The sequence below is a fragment of the Microchirus variegatus genome (assembly GCF_963457635.1).
Source record: "Microchirus variegatus genome assembly, chromosome: 15".
NCBI lineage: Eukaryota > Metazoa > Chordata > Actinopteri > Pleuronectiformes > Soleidae > Microchirus > Microchirus variegatus.
In genome coordinates, this window is record NC_139816.1 from 21120493 (window position 1) to 21140599 (window position 20107).

Consider the following 20107-nt stretch of genomic DNA (forward strand, 5'->3'; position numbering starts at 1 on the left):
AGACGTCAATTCAAATACAACCGTTTACCGCCAATGACGTCTGATGAAAGAAGAGAGTCTTTCTTTTGGTAGTTTCAGTGTTAGAACATAGAACACACTGTTTTGTGGGCAATTCCGCACTGAAAATGTCTGGTAGCCAACTTTTACGAGATTTACCTTGAAGTCGTACGTGGCGTCAGGGTTCTCATCACAGGCAATGACCTCTGGAGCCATCCAATATGGTGTCCCGATAAACGTGTTCCGCCGGCCCACTGTGCGATCCAGCTGAGCACTCACACCAAAGTCAACTGCACTCACACACACACACACACACACACACACTTATCATAAAAACACTAACACACAAACACAGATATTTATTTTGTTAAAGTTGTTTTGCGTGTGCGTCTCACCGAGTTTAACCTCAGCGTTCTCCGTCAGCAGGACGTTCTGACCTTTGATGTCCCTGTGGATGACCTTATGCTGGTGGAGATGAGTCAGACCCTGATGACAGAGGAGAGGAGGAAGAAGAAGAAGGAACATGGTCAGTGTCAGATCCTGCATCCCATTACTGATTTAAGCCACTTAACTTGACAGTTACTTAATAAAAATCTACGTCAGTTAACATATATACGATATCTTAACAACACGTTCACTGTTAGACAGACTTTTCCAACAGGAAACTGAAGTTTGTAAACCACTCACTCTCCCACACCAAACCCCATAGAGAAAACCAGCGAGATAAAGACGTGAAGTTCAACTTTTTAAAATCTTTTTACTTAAAAAACCCCAAAACAATACTTTATAACATACTTTATTATTAGACGTGTTTGTGTTTTTGTTTGTTTGCTCTCACCCTCAGGATCTCTCTGCAGACGTAGGCAATCCACTCCTCCTTCAGCGAGTTCCCTTTGGTGTTTTTGATCAGATCTGTGATCGAACCAGCACCGCAGAACTCCATCACCAGCTGTAAACACGCACACACACACAGAGGAACAGAAACGTTTACGATCACATAAAGCCTCAAAGAACATGATTCTTTTTCCACACGCAATACAAATAATAATAGAGCATAGATTGGAATCATTTGTCTGTTTATTTTGCTTATCAAGAATGAATGAATGAATGATGTGATGTATGTGTGTGTGTGTGTGTGTGTGTGTGTGTGTGTACCCAGAGCTGGTCGTCCATCCCTGGAGGATTCTTCTTGACAAAGGCTCCGTAGTAGGTGGCGATGTTTCTGTGGTGACTGTACTTCTTCAACATGTTGATCTCTGCTTTAATCTCCTCCTCCTCATCCTGTTACAGACAGAAACATACACAATAATAATGAATACACATGTGTGTGTGCTTGTATGTATGTCTTTGTGGGGACATTTGTCTGGTCCTCACAATTTTAAAGGGGCTTTATCCAGGGTTAAGACCAGGTTTTAGGCTCAGGGTGTGTGTGTGTGTGTGTGTGTGTGTGTGTGTGACTCACTCCTGTGACGTCCATGACCTTGATGGCAGCCAGTTGCCCTGTTTTAACATGGCGACCCTGAAAAGATAACCCCCACAGAGATGTGTTAGCAGAAAATGTCAAAATAAAAGTCTGGAAAACATCATCATCACCGTCTCATCTGAATGTGTGTGTATCATAACACAGTTGATTATGTGAACAGAAAAATAAAATCCAATTGTAATAATAAACACATTATTTTTTCCCGGACTCTGGAGTCGCATCACAGCTGTTACAGCGAGAAAGTGGAAATTCATCCACCTCACACACGCACACATACTCACGCACACATACTCACACACACATTTCCTCACGGTAACCTAGCAACAAGCCTGGTAGGTTGTTTAGTGAGGGCAACAAATGGAGGGTTGGAAGAGGCAGATCACAGTCTGTGTGTGTGTGTTGAAGCCATGATATTTCGCACTCTGGGTCACTTGCACACACTCACTCACACACACACACAGTTACTCAGTGTTGCATCAGAGAGTGAACATTTCAGAGGCTTAAATGTCTTTAATTTCTTCCTGGTTCATGTCACTGTTTTCTTCTTCATCGCCATCTTCATTATCATCATCCAGGCTTTTAGCCAGCAGGGCGTCCGGGCGCACTGTACTGAAATTAATAAGAAATTAGAGCCCTACTTTTAGGCAGGACGCCCAAAAGACGCCCTATGTTTTCCTACGGGTTTCCCCCGGTAACCACCTAAACCATGTCGTGATGACGCGTGGGTATAGACAGGCGTGTGCTGGCCGCAAAATATCAGTTTGGAACACCAATAAAACGATTCCAACAAGACGTGAGGACACGGTGGAACAGCACCTATTAAATCCTGGAAAGTTTCTTTGCGCAAAAGCGAAACTTGACTGCAGCGCAGATTATGAACTCCCCGCGACAGAACTCTCTTCTCTCTATGAGCAGTTGACTAAAGAGATCAGCTCATCTGATGCATCTGTTATTCCCTTAAATACAGCGCTAAAGGTCTTCTATACAAAGATTGAGACCACGGAGTGAAAACAATGAAAAGTGCGCTCTTGAGAATCTGTCAACACGTTTTACTAAGATCTACTCGGATCCCCTGAATCTCATCGCGACTGTACTCGATCCTCGTCATAAACATCATTATGATACGGTTATCCCGCTTACAGCGGCGCACAATGCAGGAGAGAGAAGAACAGTCAGCAGGGGCGGTGTGCAGAAAAAAAAGGTCCGCACCAGATGAGGGGCACCCTCTATAATTGCAATGCCTTGACTTCCATTTCGAATTACTTGCCCTTACTTGCGAGACAAGCTCCACATTTTTTTTTTTGGGGGGGGACACCCTCTAAAAAAATGCTAGCCTGTCATCATCATTATCTTCACCTTCATCATCATCAGCAGTTTTTTTAGCAGGTATAAGAGCAGTGTCAGATGGAGGAGAGTTCAACAGTGCACGACCTACAATTACTGTGGATGTAGAGCTGAATTAGTATTCACTGAGTCAGTCACTGATTCAAGGCTTGTTTATGCTCCCGCAGACGGTGCACGACCTATAAGCATATACGGAAGCGTTTATGCTCAACATGCTGTTCATTGCAGTATTCACCTCAACGGCAGGGGGCGTACAACCAAAATATTCAGTGTGTGCTGCAGAATATACGTCCGCTGCCTAGCAACAGTAGCAATCAACTTTCCGCCATTGAATTTTAGGATATCGCTTACATTGGTCTCAAAATTGTTGTCCATCTCTCTGTGTTTCATGTATTGGGACAAACATCCCAGCTCAACCTAAACCTCCCTTGGTCACCACTCTTTACATGAGCCCATGGAAAGAGTTTTTCATCATGTTTTTCACATCCTACAGCAAAAACCATTGTCTTTTTGTAACGTTGTCGCAATCTCTTTCCATGCATTTAAGGCCATTGACTGTCTCGGTGCTCTCGGACAGAAGAGTCGTACAAATGCTTGTACAAGTGGACCTGCTCGGCCAGGCATCTATTGAAAATGAGGAGTTTTCAATGGAAAAATCTTCCATTCTCTGTGACTGAGATGTGATGTGATGAAGGCGGTGATGGAGGCGGTGATGAAGGCAGTGATGAAGGCGGTGATGGAGGCGGTGATGGAGGCGGTGATGAAGGCAGTGATGGAGGCGGTGAAGAAGGCAGTGATGGAGGCGGTGATGGAGACAGTGATGAAGGCGGTGATGGAGGCGGTGACGAAGGCAGTGATGAAGGTGGTGATGGAGGCGGTGACGAAGGCGGTGATGGAGGTAGTGATGGAGGCGGTGATGGAGACAGTGATGAAGGCGGTGATGGAGGCGGTGATGAAGGCAGTGATGGAGGCGGTGAAGAAGGCAGTGATGGAGGTAGTGATGGAGGCGGTGACGAAGGCGGTGATGGAGGTAGTGATGGAGGCGGTGATGGAGACAGTGATGAAGGCGGTGATGGAGGCGGTGATGGAGGCGGTGACGAAGGCAGTGATGAAGGTGGTGATGGAGGCGGTGGCGAAGGCGGTGATGGAGGTAGTGATGGAGGCGGTGATGGAGACAGTAATGAAGGCGGTGATAGAGGCGGTGATGAAGGCAGTGATGGAGCATGGAGAAGGCAGTGATGGAGGCGGTGACGAAGGCAGTGATGAAGGTGGTGATGGAGGCGGTGACGAAGGCGGTGATGGAGGTAGTGATGGAGGCGGTGATGGAGACAGTGATGAGGCGGTGATGAAGGCTGTGATGAAGGCGGTGATGGAGACGGTGATGAAGGCGGTGATGGAGACGGCGATGAAGGCGGTGATGGAGGCAGTGATGGAGGCGGTGAAGAAGGCAGTGATGGAGGCGGTGACGAAGGCAGTGATGAAGGTGGTGATGGAGACGGTGATGAAGGCAGTGATGGAGGCGGTGAAGAAGGCAGTGATGGAGGCGGTGAGGAAGGCAGTGATGAAGGTGGTGATGGAGGCGGTGACGAAGGCGGTGATGGAGGTAGTGATGGAGGCGGTGATGGAGACAGTGATGAGGCGGTGATGGAGACGGTGATGAAGGCAGTGATGGAGGCGGTGAAGAAGGCAGTGATGGAGGTGGTGACGAAGGCAGTGATATAGGTGGTGATGGAGGCGGTGACGAAGGCGCTGATGGAGGTAGTGATGGAGGCGGTGATGGAGACGGTGATGAAGGCGGTGATGAAGGTAGTGATGGAGGCAATGATGAAGGCAGTGACGGAGGCAGTGATGAAGGCGGTGATGAAGGCGGTTATGAAGGCAGTGATGGAGACGGTGATGAAGGCGGTGATGAAGGCAGTGATGAGGCGGTGATGAAGGCTGTGATGAAGGCGGTGATGGAGACGGTGACGAAGGCGGTGATGGCGATGAAAACCGCAGCAAATAAAAGAGCGGTGATGAGAGGACGTGATAACATCTGACTGAGGCTCATTGTTCTGTTATCACTTTTCCTCCTATCTCCCACAGGTGACACACACACACACACACATTTAACAGTGAGAGAAAGAGAGAGAGAGAGAAAGAGAGACAAAGAAAGAGTATGAAATGAGGGAGGAGGCAGGTAAGGAAGAGGAGAAGGAAGATGATAAAAAAAGGAGGAGGAGGCGTAGAAAGGTGACGATGAGTTAGATGAGGGAGAGGAATCAGATGAAGATGACGAGGAGGAGTTAGATGAAGATTATGATGAGGAGTTAGACAGAGATGAGGAGGAGGAAGATGAAGATGAGGGGGTGGAGTCAGATGAAGATGATAAGGAGGAGGTAGATGAGGATGAGGAGGAGTTAGATGAAGATTACGAGGACAAATTAGATGAAGATGAGGAGGAGTTAGATGAAGATCATGATGATGATGAGGAGTTGGATAAAGATGATGATGAGGAGGACGATGAAGATGAGGAGGACGAAGAGTTAGATCAATCAATCAATCTTTATTTGTATAGCCCACAGTTTACAAAACATAGTTTGTCTCACGGGACTTCACAGGGTTGGTAACATCCTCTGTCCTTAGACCTTCGACCAGGGTAAGGAAAAACTACCAGGGAAAAAAACCTTATAACAGGGAAAAAGGGTAGAAAGAGGACGATGGGGAGGAGTTAGATGAAGATGATAAGGAGGAGTTAGAAAAAGAGCAGCAGATTCTTCAGAAGGAGTAAAAACAAACATCATGTTGAGACAAGTCTGACATTCTTCACCTGAACACAAGCCTAGACTCATGAAGACACACTAGCATGAAGACACATGAAGACACACTAGCGTGAAGATACATGAAGACACACGAAGACACACAAAGACACACAAAAGACACATTAGAATGAACACACATGAAGACACACTCAGAATAACTTCCCCTTGTCATCTGCCTCAGCTTCACAGTGCCATGTGTCTCACTCACAGTGCTGTGTAAGATCCAGTGGTGTCACTAGGCCTATTTTAGGGGGTCTGAAGCCCCCCAAAATATTCTTAAGCCCCCCCTAAATAGTTTGGAATTTTTATTTAAAAACGTAATTTTTTTTTACAAAAAAAGTGCCGACAAATTCTATATAAAATGGCCATAATCTGAGTTTAAATAAACAATGATATAACCTGTCATTATTCACTTAAATATGATCATAAATCTGTCCGTTTCCCTTCACTTCATAGTGTAAGGCAGAGAAAGCCCCTTCAGTGCGTCGTTATCCAATCCATTCCACTTGTTCATATAGAGAACGCCCACATCACTGAAAATCCAGTCCACGTTTTCCCTGCGACCTTGCTTGCACTCCTGCAGCGTGTGTGCACCTTGAAGCACACAGAGCGAATACAGCAGCTTAGCGGAATAACGTGAATGAAGAATGGACACAGTGGCGGAGCTAGAGGGGAGACCGGGGTAGCACTGGACCCCCCTGAAATCTGATTGGACCCCCCAGGTGCCCCCCCCCCAGAGGATTGACATATCACGGTACCGCACGTCTTGTTGAAAGGAGCCAGTTGCATTTTGAAATCAGTGACGCCTATTGACTGCTAAGTCCCTCCTGTACACTAGTTAGCGCTATGTACCACAGAGAGTTGTAATCCACATTATTAGGAGAAGAAGACGAATTGCCACAGAAGAAGAGGAAGATTTGAACGAGAGGACCGCTGATCATTGCTGGAGTGGGTTGAGCCAGGAGAACAGGACAGAAGATCAACACGACCATAAAGAAGAAGAGAAGTAGGCTAACTAGACTTCATGGGCAGTGAAATCCTCATTTTAAAGAAAGTTTGACGTTGTGTCCTAATTAGGGGTGTTAAATGATAGTGTTAATTGTGATTAATTAATTACAGTCACAATTAATGCGTTATGTTTTTTAATCGGGTTAACCTCTTCTTCATGGTTGCCCCTGGTACCAGGGGCAGGGTTACACGCAGCGACAAAAGCGACATAAAACCATATCTAACTTTAACAAACACAGACATGCTGCATACCCACAGAAAGGTCAGAAATTCAGCTAAAAGCTTATATAAATCATTCTTATCTTCATGAAACACAGTTAAAACAGAGATGGATCAAACCAGCAGGAGCGGGAAAAAAACCGTTACAGCGCACACATTGAAAAAGTGGCACCGGAGCATCAGCGTGATTATGTAAACAAAAAAAAACATGTGTCGGCTGGACAGCGGAGAATCCACAGATTTCAGCTGTACGACCAAGATTCACGTGGATGATAATAATAATAATAATAATCACTATTGACCTGTAGGAGTCAGGGCAGAGGAGCACAGGGAGTGAGAAGAGAGAGACCTCTTGGAATTTTATGGAAATCAATATGAATATGAAATATCAAACATTTCAGTCAAGGTGCACCATATAAGACTTACTTAACTTTAGCTTTCATTGAGGAGAGTAATGATTATATAGTGGAGAAAGCCAAGATATTTATATAAAAGCCAAATTAGCCTGACCCAAATAAAACAGTATCTTAATATTACTTTAATTTAAGTAATTAAGTAATATTTTTCAGGGCTTGAAATTACAACCATTTTAGTTACATACATGCCCAAAATCTGTGCAAGTAAACAATGACTTTGTTGTGAGGGAAAGTCATGGCATTAGCCTCTATGTTGATCAGTTACTCACTTTCTCAGTCTTTGTCAGTTTGTGAAATGTTGTGCTTGTGCGCTACGTTCGCTTACATCCTGTGCTTCTGTTGGGGGCTAAGCCTCCCCTGTCCTTTAAACCTAGTGACGCCTCTGGTGAGATCTATCAATCTACTGATGTGTCTATGTCCTTGAGTGAATATAAAAACAACACTTTTGAAGTGTTTTTCAAAATAAAAGCTCAATGTTTATGTTTGAAATGAAGTGAAATGAGAGGGAAACATCTCAATGTGATCTGTTCACTAGAGCTACATGCTCAGCAGGTCAACAGAGACATGAGGAAATACACACGTTTTAGCCACTGAACAAAAGACTTAAACTAGAATAAAATCTACATCTTTATCTCACAGTTAGACAGACTTTTCCAAAAGGAAACTGGAGTTTGTATGACAATCACTCTCCCACACCAAAGTCCATATAAAATCAATGATTTTTTAAGGAGTCATATTATACCCTATTTCTACAAGTTAACCTAGTTCCCTGGTGTCCTGTCTGTGACATGCTTTGGTCAAAATAGCATAAGGATGAAGCACCACAGCAGTTCAATCACCCTGACAAAACAGCCCTGTTCAGAACACTCTGTTTAGTAGTATCTCTTTAGGTCCACCTTATAAAAAAACATACTTTATATGTTGTCTTTCTCAGGGGGTTGCCTGCTGCTGTGAGGGATTTGTCGTACGGCCAGCTATCAAAACTACACGCAAGTTGAGCCAGTGAAAATGATTTCCTTCAATGTAAATTTATTTTTGGGCTTTTATGGGGTTTTCTGTTGCAGTACCCACAGTGGCCACCATGTAAAAAATGTCTTCACGGCAGAGGGGGCGGAGCTCTATCCTGTTCATATTATACATCCATGCTGCTGCCAGGCTCCAGGTATGCTAACGTGTAGTTTCTGGCTTTTTCAGCCATTTGCCCATTCTGAATGAAAATATAGCTGGTAGCTTGCGCTTGAAAATCTGTGAGCTTTTTTTCCCTTGTGGTGGGAAGATGCACTGACAACATAACGTAAGATGTGTGATGGGTTCAAGGACAACTGGAAATTCGGAATTTGAATTTGCACAACTGTTCGAGTTTTTTTCCTGAGTTTTGGGTTATTTTGAACACATCTTTGACTGAAAACAGCATTTAAAAAAAAAAATGTAAATCAGAGAAAATCAGTGATTTTAGCTGGTGAGGAAACTGGAATTGTTGATCCACTGCTGCCTTGTGTGGTCACTTTGAGTCACTGAGGTTGATTAGAACCTCAGTGACTCAAGGTGGGCCTAGCTAGGCAAGTTACAGTAAAATGTTCATGTCCTTGAATAAAAAAAAACATACATCCCCTTCTGGTTTTTTGAAAAATCGCACCCTGTATATATGTACCAGGTGTTTTTTTTGTCTGCTGACTGACAGTCGCTGAAGCAAAGATGAATTAGAGTGAACGAATCTGACGCAGTGCCATATTCTCTATAATTAGAGCCAAATTGCATAATTTTTCTTCTGCAAGCGCCACGAGAAATCATTGATTTTTCTATTAGCGTGAGCTAAAAATACTCACTCACTTTCCAGAACTGTGACAATTTCTCGACCCAGGACAGAATATTTCTCATCTCTCATCCTTCCTTCCTGCCTGCAGCAGCTCTTTAAATGGTTTCTCTGGGATTAGATAATCTCTCACAGCCACAGCAAGCAATACAGGGAGACATGTCCCATCACAAGGCATTAATAACAAACACATTTTCTTTTCACGTCATTCTGGTGTGAGTAAAGAAGCTCAAACCCACGGCCTGTGTCCCAAACGCAGCCCGTCCAATCAATTTTATGTGGCCCAGCACTTAACATCAAGTTATAATTTATGCATGTTTATTTCAATGAACAGATTAATTTAATTATTTAGGCGATTTACACTTTGTTTTTGGAAATGAACGAAATCGTCTGAGCACGTTAATCGTCACAACATAAAAACCATCATAGATGAAAAGTTATCAAAAGGTCTCACAGATTCAAAATGACGTGGCCACGGTGATACGACAATAGAGAACTTGACCCAATAGGAATCAGCCATTTAGAATTTAGCCGCCATTTCACCACGAAACAGGAAGTGGCCTGTAACTTTGTCGTTCTTTGACCGATCTGCTCGAAACTTCACAGGTGAAACAAGAGACCCGGCCAGAAAACAGCAGCACACGAAAGCTGAGTCGACGGAATAGCGCCACCCCTTTTGTTTTAGCTTTTTACTACTGCGTAACGATCGACTACAGTTTGTTTTGATGTTGTTCAATCATTCATCTCGCAGAAACAACTGATCAATACTGAACATCCTGCAGACAGTGTGTGTGTGTGTTAAACAGTATCATAACAAACAGCGTCTCTCTGTTATGTTGTTAGCATCTGTACCTTATTTCGGTACTTGTAAAATGTTTTTCAGTTGTACAACAAAGTTTCTCAGTTTCAGTTTTTTATTATGAAGATTTAAGAACAGTAAATAAATATATAACATTTAGGACCAGGTCAAGGGGTCAACAACAACAACAAGACTTCTCTTGTTGAATCTAAATTTGGAGCAGTTGAATCTAAATTTCAACCTCTCGCCATTATTGCTGTCTCGTGACGTGTAGCTCTCACATTCTTGTGCTCTTGTGCGATCTCCCAGATTTCAAGTACCGAGATTTGGTCTATAGTGAGTCAGAAGTCCAAGTGTTAGCTTCATTTTAGTTTCTAACAGCATCACAGCTAGGAGACTGCACCTGATAGCAGCAGCAGAAATTTAGCGTTGCTAAAGCAAACAGACTGCACTGCCTCACATTTACAGACATTGTAGTTTGATAAAATTGCCAATTTTACCTCCTTTACTCACAACATGACACATTCAGCAAAATGAGATGCTAACAGTGTCTAGTAAGAATAGTTAGCTTCACTTTATACTAGGGCTGTCAAAATTAACGCGTTAACGCAGGATAATTTATTTGTGAAATTAACGCATTCATTTTTTTAACGCATTAACGCACTTTTAACATTAGCGTCAGAATGCTGGCTGACGCTAACGCTAACTAGTAGAAGCAGTGCTTCTCCTGCTGTGGGTTTAGTACCACAAGAAAACTATATAACTTCTATACTTTATATTATATTATATATTTAAGTATTTAATTGTTTCTATTTATTTATATTGTCTTATAATGTGGGTTCTTTACAATGTAATGTTTATTTTTTACTAAGTTTGTATAGGAAGTTATTTACAGTATTTTATTGTTCTTTACATTTATATTTTCACATATTTTATTTATCTCTCCGTTCCTACAACATAAAGAGAAAATTAGAATTGTTCTGGCATATTTACGAATGGATATTAATCGTGATTAATCGTGATTAATCCACAGCTACCCTGTGATTGATCTGATTAAAAATTTTAATCTTTTGACAGCCCTACTTTATACATATTAGTTATACCAGCACTGTGAATGCCTCAAAAGCTTCTATTAGCATCAGTGGAAACAGTAGCTTTTTAAAATGTTAGAGTTAAGCACTGCCTCACATTTATAGATTGTTTTAATTTTTAAGTGTATTGTGAAGTTGCTAGTTTTGCTTATTACTCACAACTGCCTGTTTACAATGTGACAATGTGATTGCTAAATGCAATGTGAACAGTGTCTAGTTAACCATGTGTTAGCTTCACTTAAGCTTCTATCACCGCAGCGAACACAACAGTTCTGTTAGCAGCAACATAAAGCTTAGCTCATTAGCTTTACTCAAACAAACCTGCTGCACTGCCTCACGTTTACGCGACTGTTGTGGTTTTTACTTGTTTACAATTTGACAAATGTGGCTAAATGACACACTAACAGGATTGTGATTGTTAGCTTGAGTTTCCGCCTGCACTGAAAACGCTACAGTTCTGAAACTGGAATTTTAGAATCAAAATTAGCTTTGAGAGACGTTAGCTGCTAAATAGCAGCTACATTTTCACAACATTTATCAAAGTGAGCCCAAACCTTTGCTGAACAGACTTAGCTTTTCTCCACCACTGCTATTTTATTGTGAAGAATGTTAGTGACGTTATAGCCGCACTGTTTGGTTTGTTGTCCGGATGCTATTTTGGTGCAGAGTACAAGTTCAGTACCAGTTCAAGAAAACATTATCTCTAGTTTTGACATGATATAAAGTTCTTCACTCCCTGAATGTTCTGTAAATAAAGGGATTCATCTACCAGATGCTAAAATGTAAATAAGAACAGGCCTGTTTTTGGTGAATTGCTCATTTTTGCACAAAAAACAAATTGTGAAGAATCAAAAAGGCTGAACATTTTGAACAAAATGTAATTTTTAAACTATCAAACAGAGAAAGACGCAGACAGAGAGCATTACAGGGAGATCAAAACATGGTGAACCCTCACCTTGTAGACCTGCCCGTAGGTTCCATTACCAACCAGTTCAACCAGCTCAAAGATACCAGCTGGATCCTGAAAGAGAGAGAGAGGCAGAGATGAATGTGTGGGACGGAGAGAGAGAGAGGAAATGACAAACCCCAAATATATTCAGGAGAACAAAACAACATAAGACTGCAGTGATTAATCAATGATTAATCAGTTATTCATCAATTATTAAAATGAGCCACAAACTAAAACGAAGAAATCATTCGTTTGTGGACAAAAAAACAAAAAACATTTGAGACACTTACCCTTAGACACTAGTTAATGCTGTAAAAAGCTAAAACATTTAATAGTGTTATTTAGGTATGCATTCATACATTAATCAGGATATTCAAGGGTTTATAATAAAGGTACTGTTAACTGTTACTGAACAAGCCTTACTTAAAACAATAATAAAGCATTTACTGTTTATTAAGGTTTCCCACTTTACAATAACGGTCACAAGGAACAGTAATAAAGTCTAATAATGGTTAATAAATGCTTAATTATAGTTAAGTAATGATGATTTAGTGTCCAACTTTAATACCATTATTAAATGTGAGCTAAAGAAAGATATTAACAGTTATTATTGAGATTAACAGCAGCTTTATGAAACCGTGCACGCACGCACGCACACCCACGCACACACAATCTAATCTTATCTTCAGGCTGATTAAGTCAATAAACCTTAACAAACACAAATCAGGATCTTAATGCATACCTGTGAGCCTAGAGCCACAGGAGACATGGGGACAATTACACCGGAGTCTACTGACAGGGATTAGCTTCAAAAGCAACATTCTTTTTACTCAAGGTCAAACAGAAGAAAGTGTAATCCTGGAGGAGCCAGCCTTACCTGCACACACACACACACACACGCACACACACACACACACACACGCACACACATGCACACGCACACGCACATCAGTCCCAGCTGCAAAATACCAGAGTAAAGATAAAGAGGACATAACAAAGGAGACTTTTCCGTGTTATCAGCTGTTTTAAATAACAACAATGTTCCATTTCACAGTTTTTGACTTCAGAGGAAATTAGTCAAAAATTTTGTTTTGAAAAAGGTTTTAACAAAGAGACAGTCAACAATAGTGTGTGTTGTATGAGGTACTGACACATAGTTAGAGTCTTACATAGAGCAGGCTGTGCAGTAGACAGGCAGGTACACGCTCAGTGGAAACACCACAGATTTCAGTCACTGAACCAAAGGCTCACTGAATAAAATCTGTCAGGTTAAGTCTATATCTTCAGTCTTTATCTCATTGTTAGACAGACTTCTACAACAGGAAACTGAAGTTTAAACCACTCACTCTCCCACACCAAAGTCCATAGAGAAAATCAGTGATTTTAACATCACAGCACACAGGAGCTTTTGATCCACTGATGCCTCCATCACTGAGTTTAAAGTGATGATTGCGATGCTTGAATTCCTTCATTGAGTCTTACCTCAGTGACACAAACTGACACAAGGCAGTCGTAGACCAGCAGCTCCTGAGTCCCCGCAAGCTAAGACTCAAGACTTGTTAAGTGGGGAAACACATTTTTCTTTCACTCTCCCACACCAAAGTCCATAGAGAAAATCAGTGATTTTAGCTCATGGCGACACAGGCACTGTTGGTCTACTGTTGCCTCGTGTGGTCACTTTGTGTCACTGAGGTTAATCTGAATGATGGATTTTAAATGCCAAAATCACAAAACAAGACATTTGAACAGTGGTGGCCTGGACATAGAAGGCGCTATTGCGCAGCCCCACCTGTCTCAAATGAAGAAGAAGATTGGAATCATCAAAAACAATTGATAAAAACATGGAAAATAAATAAATGCGCTACACGTTGCGCTACACGTCCATGTCAACTGTGTGTAATCTGCATTCAAATGTATTTTAAAAAAGTTAACCTCCCACGGCCGAACAGACATGGCCTGATGCCGGAGGAAAGGGAAATGCCTGCACTCGCTTCTATGAAAGTCGTGCTAACTTTACCAGCGTTTAATTGCTGTTTCATCATGGAAAAAGAAGCACCAAACACCAGTGGCATGTTTTGTCTGGATTCAGACAGGTATTAAAGACTTAGGTACAATATTTCTCTCAAAGAGCAAAAAAACACGGACAGACAAGGACACATGGACAATGCTATGTGAACAAAAGAGTGATAGAGAAGTTTGCATGTTTGAAGGAGAGGCAGGCAAAATTCACACACAAAAATAAGTGCCTGAAAAGGGAAAACTTTTTGTTTGTTTTCCTATAGAGGGAGCTGAAGAAGATTTTTCAGTTATGGTAATGCATGATAAGGAACGTAAAGGCTAACTTAATACAAACAGTGTGCAACCTCATTAAGCACAACGCAAATGTTTTCATTTTCGAGCCCTACGCTAATGCTAATTGTAGCCTTGCTAGCTTACCTTTGGAAAGGGGTTCTCCAAGTTAGCTGCAAAGGATATGCTTGGATATTGGTGAATGGACACTTAGTCGTTTCAGTATAACACCATGTTCTGTGGTGAACCGTGTGAAAATGTCTCTGTCTGTGACGACAGCCTCTTCACTCCCACCTCCCTGCTCCAGACAGCGCAGCTGCCGCTGATGAGCCGCTGCCTGCCTGGTGTAGTGTGATAAATCAGCGAAAATTAAAATTCCTCCATGCTCAACCCATATCCAAATTCTTAGGTCGATCTGACTAACAGTCAGCGAGATATGCCTATCACAGACACACAGACAGGTGCAACTTGCTTTATAGATAGACAAGCATGAGATGCCAAATCCAATGGTGCTTTAGCGTGTCCTATGTGGTTATATAGCCTATGTGGAAAAACTGACTTGCCAATTGCGTCCCACCCAAAAAAAAGTGATGGAGGCAGCAGTAGATCAACAACTCCTGTGTGCTGTGATGTTAAAATCACTGATTTTGTCAACGGACTTCGGTGTTGGAGAGTGAATGGTTTACAAACTTCTGTCTAACAGTGAGATAAAGACTTGAATGTGTTCTGGAAGATATCTGAAACTTCAGGCTCTTTTCTCTGTTTCCAGAAATGAAGAAGGATGTGGAATCATACCAGAACAACCAGGCCGTGACCTCTGTGACCTCAGCACTGACAGGACTCTATTAATAAGAACTATTAATGTCGTCCCTGTGCAGAGCTATCAGAGGAACACTGACTGTCTGAGAGGGATTTCACAATAAGAGCCTGTCGCTCTAATGAGAAGACGAGGAGAAGGAGAAGACGACAGGTTAAAGCGATGGTTCCCAAAGACTGGTTCCCACATATGGGACACAAACTGTTAGAGGAGAGGACCATGGATGTATTATATGAACTGGATAGAGCTCCGCCCCCTTTGCTTCCGTTCATTCCTATGAAGCTGCTCATCCAGCACATATGCCAAAAAAGTTTTTGACTTCCGCATTTATTTCCGGGTTATGGGGCCCATAGAGCATGCGCAGTAGTGTCACTCCCATAATGCCTCTCGGCTATGTGAACGGGCCGCCCACGTTATCGACGTATAGCGTACATGAACAGCGAAAGGCATGATGGGAGTACACTAATAACGTGCGCTAGCGGATTTCATGAATATCAACGTCACATTAACCTCGGCTTTTAACCATGGATTTGTAAATAAATGCAAAACCAACGATAGTGAAGTGAATACAGTAAGCAAGTACAAAGACGCAGGTAAAGATTAAAACAATCAATAAAAATTGTTTATTTGGGTTAGGATCGTGGCTATTACTTTATATGCGTTACAGGAATCCTGTTGTTTTTGTCTTTTTTCCCTTATATACTTATATAATTATTATTAGGAACAACAACAATATGTTAAAGTAGGTTTATAACTCCCGATTATTTCACTCAACATGTTTATCTTCAACTCTAATTTGCGTGTTCATTACATTTAAAGCAGAACTAGAACGGAAGTTCCAATTAACGCTGTTTTTTTAGTGTGTATCTGCGTCATTACCTTGTTTATGAAGCCCTGAAGGTTCTAAACAAACAGTTCAGCCACTGCTGAGAACGCTGTGTTTTATTGTAATCTCGGGGCTCAGCGAGATCTCTGAAAATCCCATAATAGTTACGTAAACATTGGTTCTCCTGAACAGCAGATCGTCCTGCTCCGGGCACTAGTCCGGGCACATCCGGTTGCGTATATTGAACCACAGAAGAAGAATAACGTCCGTTGTGGAGGTGTTTCACGAGCGACAGTGTCTTCTGACTCTGGGTCTGACTCCGGGTCAAAGGTCGTCAAAGGGACTGCGGCGGGGAGTCTTGAAGAAGCTATTTTTAAACACTGTCAAAACAATGTTTTGATAATGAGGAGCAGTGCAACCACCGTTCCAGAGGGGGGAGCTGCGCTCCTGAGAGAGGGTGTGCCGAATGTCACTTCCAGGGTACTGGCCAATCACAACACAGTCTGTTTTCTCAGGCGAGATTTATGTCTGAAATAGCGCGGCTGACAAGTGCTTCAAAAAGGACAGATTTCTATTGGCTCGTTTCCAGCAACTAGGAGGTTTTTGACCAAAAACGACTTAATATATGAAAGTAGACCTCTATAACTAACATATATGTGCAACAGGACCACTCTATGTGACCTTTAATGTAACTTTATGAACCGATAGTGACGATAAGACAAACAGCCTCCCCAGGGATCAGTGGTGAAGTGACCGCAGGTCTCAGTGCATCACACGGTCACAGCTCCACAGCCCACACCGTCATCAGTGTCACGATGACATCATCACACGGTCACAGCTCCACAGCCCACACTGTCATCAGTGTCACGATGACATCATCACACAGTCACAGCTCCACAGTCCACACCTTCATCAGTGTCACAATGACATCATCACACGGGCACAGCTCCACAGTCCACACCTTCATCAGTGTCACGATGACATCATCACACGGTCACAGCTCCACAGTCCACACCGTCATCAGTGTCACGATGTCCGGGACTGAACACAGTGATAAAGTGCAGCATGTCAGTCTCCTCTCCTCAATGAATCCACAAAGCAGCTCGTTAATACATCGATAATAAGTTTGAAAATAAATGTTAATGAGCGACGAATAAACAACTAAAACCTGCTTTGTCATAATATTATAAAAATGTGAACGAAACCCCCTCATTGTCTTCATTTATTCACATTTCTCATGAAGTTTTCATATCGTACGGTTCACTGACAGCAGCGCTGTTCCCGAGACGCCACATGACCGCGCTTTGCTGTGCTCGTACACAGCTGTGACGTCACTCTGAGAAATAAGATTTGTCTGGGCTTTTTATGACCTTTAGGAATGTTTTTCAAACATGAAACTCTATGAATTAAAAATATAGAATATAAAGATCTATAAAAGGCCGTGTCCATGTCTCGAGGTGTCCTGTGGACACTTTTACAGGCGTCTCTTTTACTATTTTGGTCAATGGGAAAATTGCTTTTTGGGCCCCATGGGATTATTGTTGCAGTACCCACAGTGGCCACCATGTAAAAATTGTCTTCAAGGCAGAGGGGGCGGAGCTCTATCCAGTTCATATTATACATCCATGATATTATACATACATGGAGAGGACGTGTTATGTGGTTTGTGTCAAAATGAAATGTCTCCCATTCCTCAGCTTTCTCTCTCTCTCTGTTCCATCTTAAGTGACCTAATTTCTCATCGTCATGCCACTGAAGGAGAGAGAGGTGTGTGTGTGTGTGTGTGTGTGTGTGTGTGTTTCTGAGGAACTGGTTAAGTTTTGGACTTGACCTCAGAATATATGTGTGTGAGAGAGAGAGGCCAGGTTTTGGTCTCCCTGAGAACTACTAGTCCTGATAAGGTCAGTGTTTATGACACACACACACACACATACACACAGTTGGTTGTTCATGTCCAGACTTGATTGTTGCTCTGCAGGTAGAGAGATTATGGTGTAAACAAGACAAGAAAGAGAGAGAAGAGCAGTGATACACACTCTCTCTCTACCTTACACCTCTCTCTCACACACACTCTCTCCCTCACATGCACACTTTCTTTCTCTTTCACACACACACACACACACACACACACACACACACACACACACACACACACACACACACACACACACACACACCCAATCTCTCTCTCTCTCACACACATACTATACTCACACACACGTGTGGTTTTCATGACTTCAGGGGACATTGCATTGACTTACATTCATTTCCTGGAGACTTACTCTAACCCTAACCATAATCACTACTGGCCTAATCCTAACCCTAACCTCAACCTAACCTTACTGTAAAACAGTTCCTCACAATATTCATTTACACACACACACACACACACACACACACACACACATTCTTGTACTTGCTGCATACTGAGGACTGGGTCGCTGACAAAGTGAGGAGCAGCATTTCCACTTTATAAATCAACACAATTACAAATATCTACTTCATGAATGACAACTATAAAGTGCTACTGGTTGCAGTGCCACAAAATGTCTGCAGGTGGAGCCCCAGAGCAAAAAGGTCTGGAAAAGTTTTTGTCGTCCAAAATATAAAAATAATTTTGACCAAAAATGTTTGTTTGGACAAAAAACGTCATACTATACTATGTCGTCCAAACTTTGACCCAAAATTTTGGACAAAAAAGTTATGGTCCAAAAATTGACAAAAACGTCATACTATACTTTGTCGACCAAAATTTGACCCAAAATTTTTGGTCCAAAATTTTTGGTCCAAAATTTGACAAAAAACCTCATACTATACTATGTTTACCAAAATTTCCCAAAAAATTTGACCAAAAATTTTTGGTCCCAAATTTGACAAAAATGTCATACTATGTCGTCCAATTTTTTTTTTTTTTGACAAATTGAGTATAGCATGTTATAGCAACCTAAGGAGGTGATTTCATTGAAAACAAAGTGAGAACCGGCCAAAATGTCCTCACTCTGTAAAACTGACCTCACTTCGTTGGTTAAAAACCCTCACTGGTCCTCAGTATGCCGCAAGTACAAGAACACACACACACACACACACACACACACACACACATTCCTGCAAGGTTCCATCCTGGACACTGTCTCTCCGCGCGCGCACAGGCCTCACAAACAGCCACTGTGATGCAATGCTGCTGCTGCTGTCGCCACAACATCACGAAATGGCGGAACTTCTTCCTCATCATCGTCGCCCTGCTTGGTGCGCGTTCGGGCGCACATGCACACGCGTCTGCAACCATATACATGTACGTGTGTGTGTGCTGCAAACATCTGCCCCCTCACACACACACACACACACACACACACACACACACACACACACACACACACACAGCAAAGGTGGGCCTCGTTCGATTAGGCCGTCTGGGCTTAATCGCTGCACGTGCACGCGCAGCAGCAGCGGCAGCTCAGGGCTTCATTTCATCATGTCCCAATTGTTTTGAAAAAAACACACACACACACACAAAGCGGAGAGTCACATGACCGTGTGCTCCGATTCTCTCAATCACACACAACACATATACAGAAGGAAGCACGCGCACGGCAGAGGAAGAGCAGGTAGACGCAGCCTCGCTTTAAGGAGATGAAGACAGGGATGAAGGACAGGTGCTCAACAGCCTTCACACGCACGCGCGCACACAGAGAAGCTGACAGACTGAGGATACGCGCGCGCACACACACACACACACACACACACACACACACACACACACACATTCATACATACATACCCGTAGTGCAGACAGGTCTATCTCGTCCAGACTCCTCGCCGGAGAGTCGCTCGCCATGATTCAGTCTGAAGAAACGAGGCTCGTTTACCGAGCATTGACACACACACACACACACACACACACTGAGTCCTCTGAAATAAGTTAATTCTCTCTCACTCTCGTTCTTTCCCTCTCACACACACACACACTCACACACTCACACTCTCTCTCTCACACACACACACACACACACACCCGAAAATTATAATCCCCGGAAATGCCTGTGCGGGCGATGCGTTCAGGAGAAAAGGATGAAGGAGGAGGAGGAGGAGGAGGAGTGCGCGAGGGAGGCGACGTGCGCGCAACAGCTCCAGGTGCTGCTGCTACATACTGCTGCTGCTCTGCATGCCTCCACCTCCACCTCCCGTCTGCACACACACACACACACACACACACACATACACACACACACGCACACACACACACAAGAGCAGAGCG

The 20107-nt window shown here is 42.8% G+C and overlaps 1 protein-coding gene across 3 annotated transcripts in view; it reads right to left on the minus strand.

Annotated features, from left to right (window-relative positions):
- The window catches only part of tnikb (TRAF2 and NCK interacting kinase b), a gene marked incomplete at both ends in the record, with an annotated part of 52342 nt that extends 32655 nt beyond the window's left edge, over nt 1-19687 (minus strand). For all 3 annotated transcript variants that reach the window (XM_083901973.1, XM_083901971.1, XM_083901972.1), the window contains 7 exons: nt 157-287; nt 393-483; nt 836-946; nt 1153-1278; nt 1460-1516; nt 11927-11992; nt 19631-19687. In XM_083901973.1, the coding sequence (XP_083758099.1) occupies nt 157-287; nt 393-483; nt 836-946; nt 1153-1278; nt 1460-1516; nt 11927-11992; nt 19631-19687 (639 nt within the window). The remainder of the gene's footprint in view (nt 1-156; nt 288-392; nt 484-835; nt 947-1152; nt 1279-1459; nt 1517-11926; nt 11993-19630) is intronic.
- Between the last annotated feature and the right edge of the window lie 420 nt (nt 19688-20107).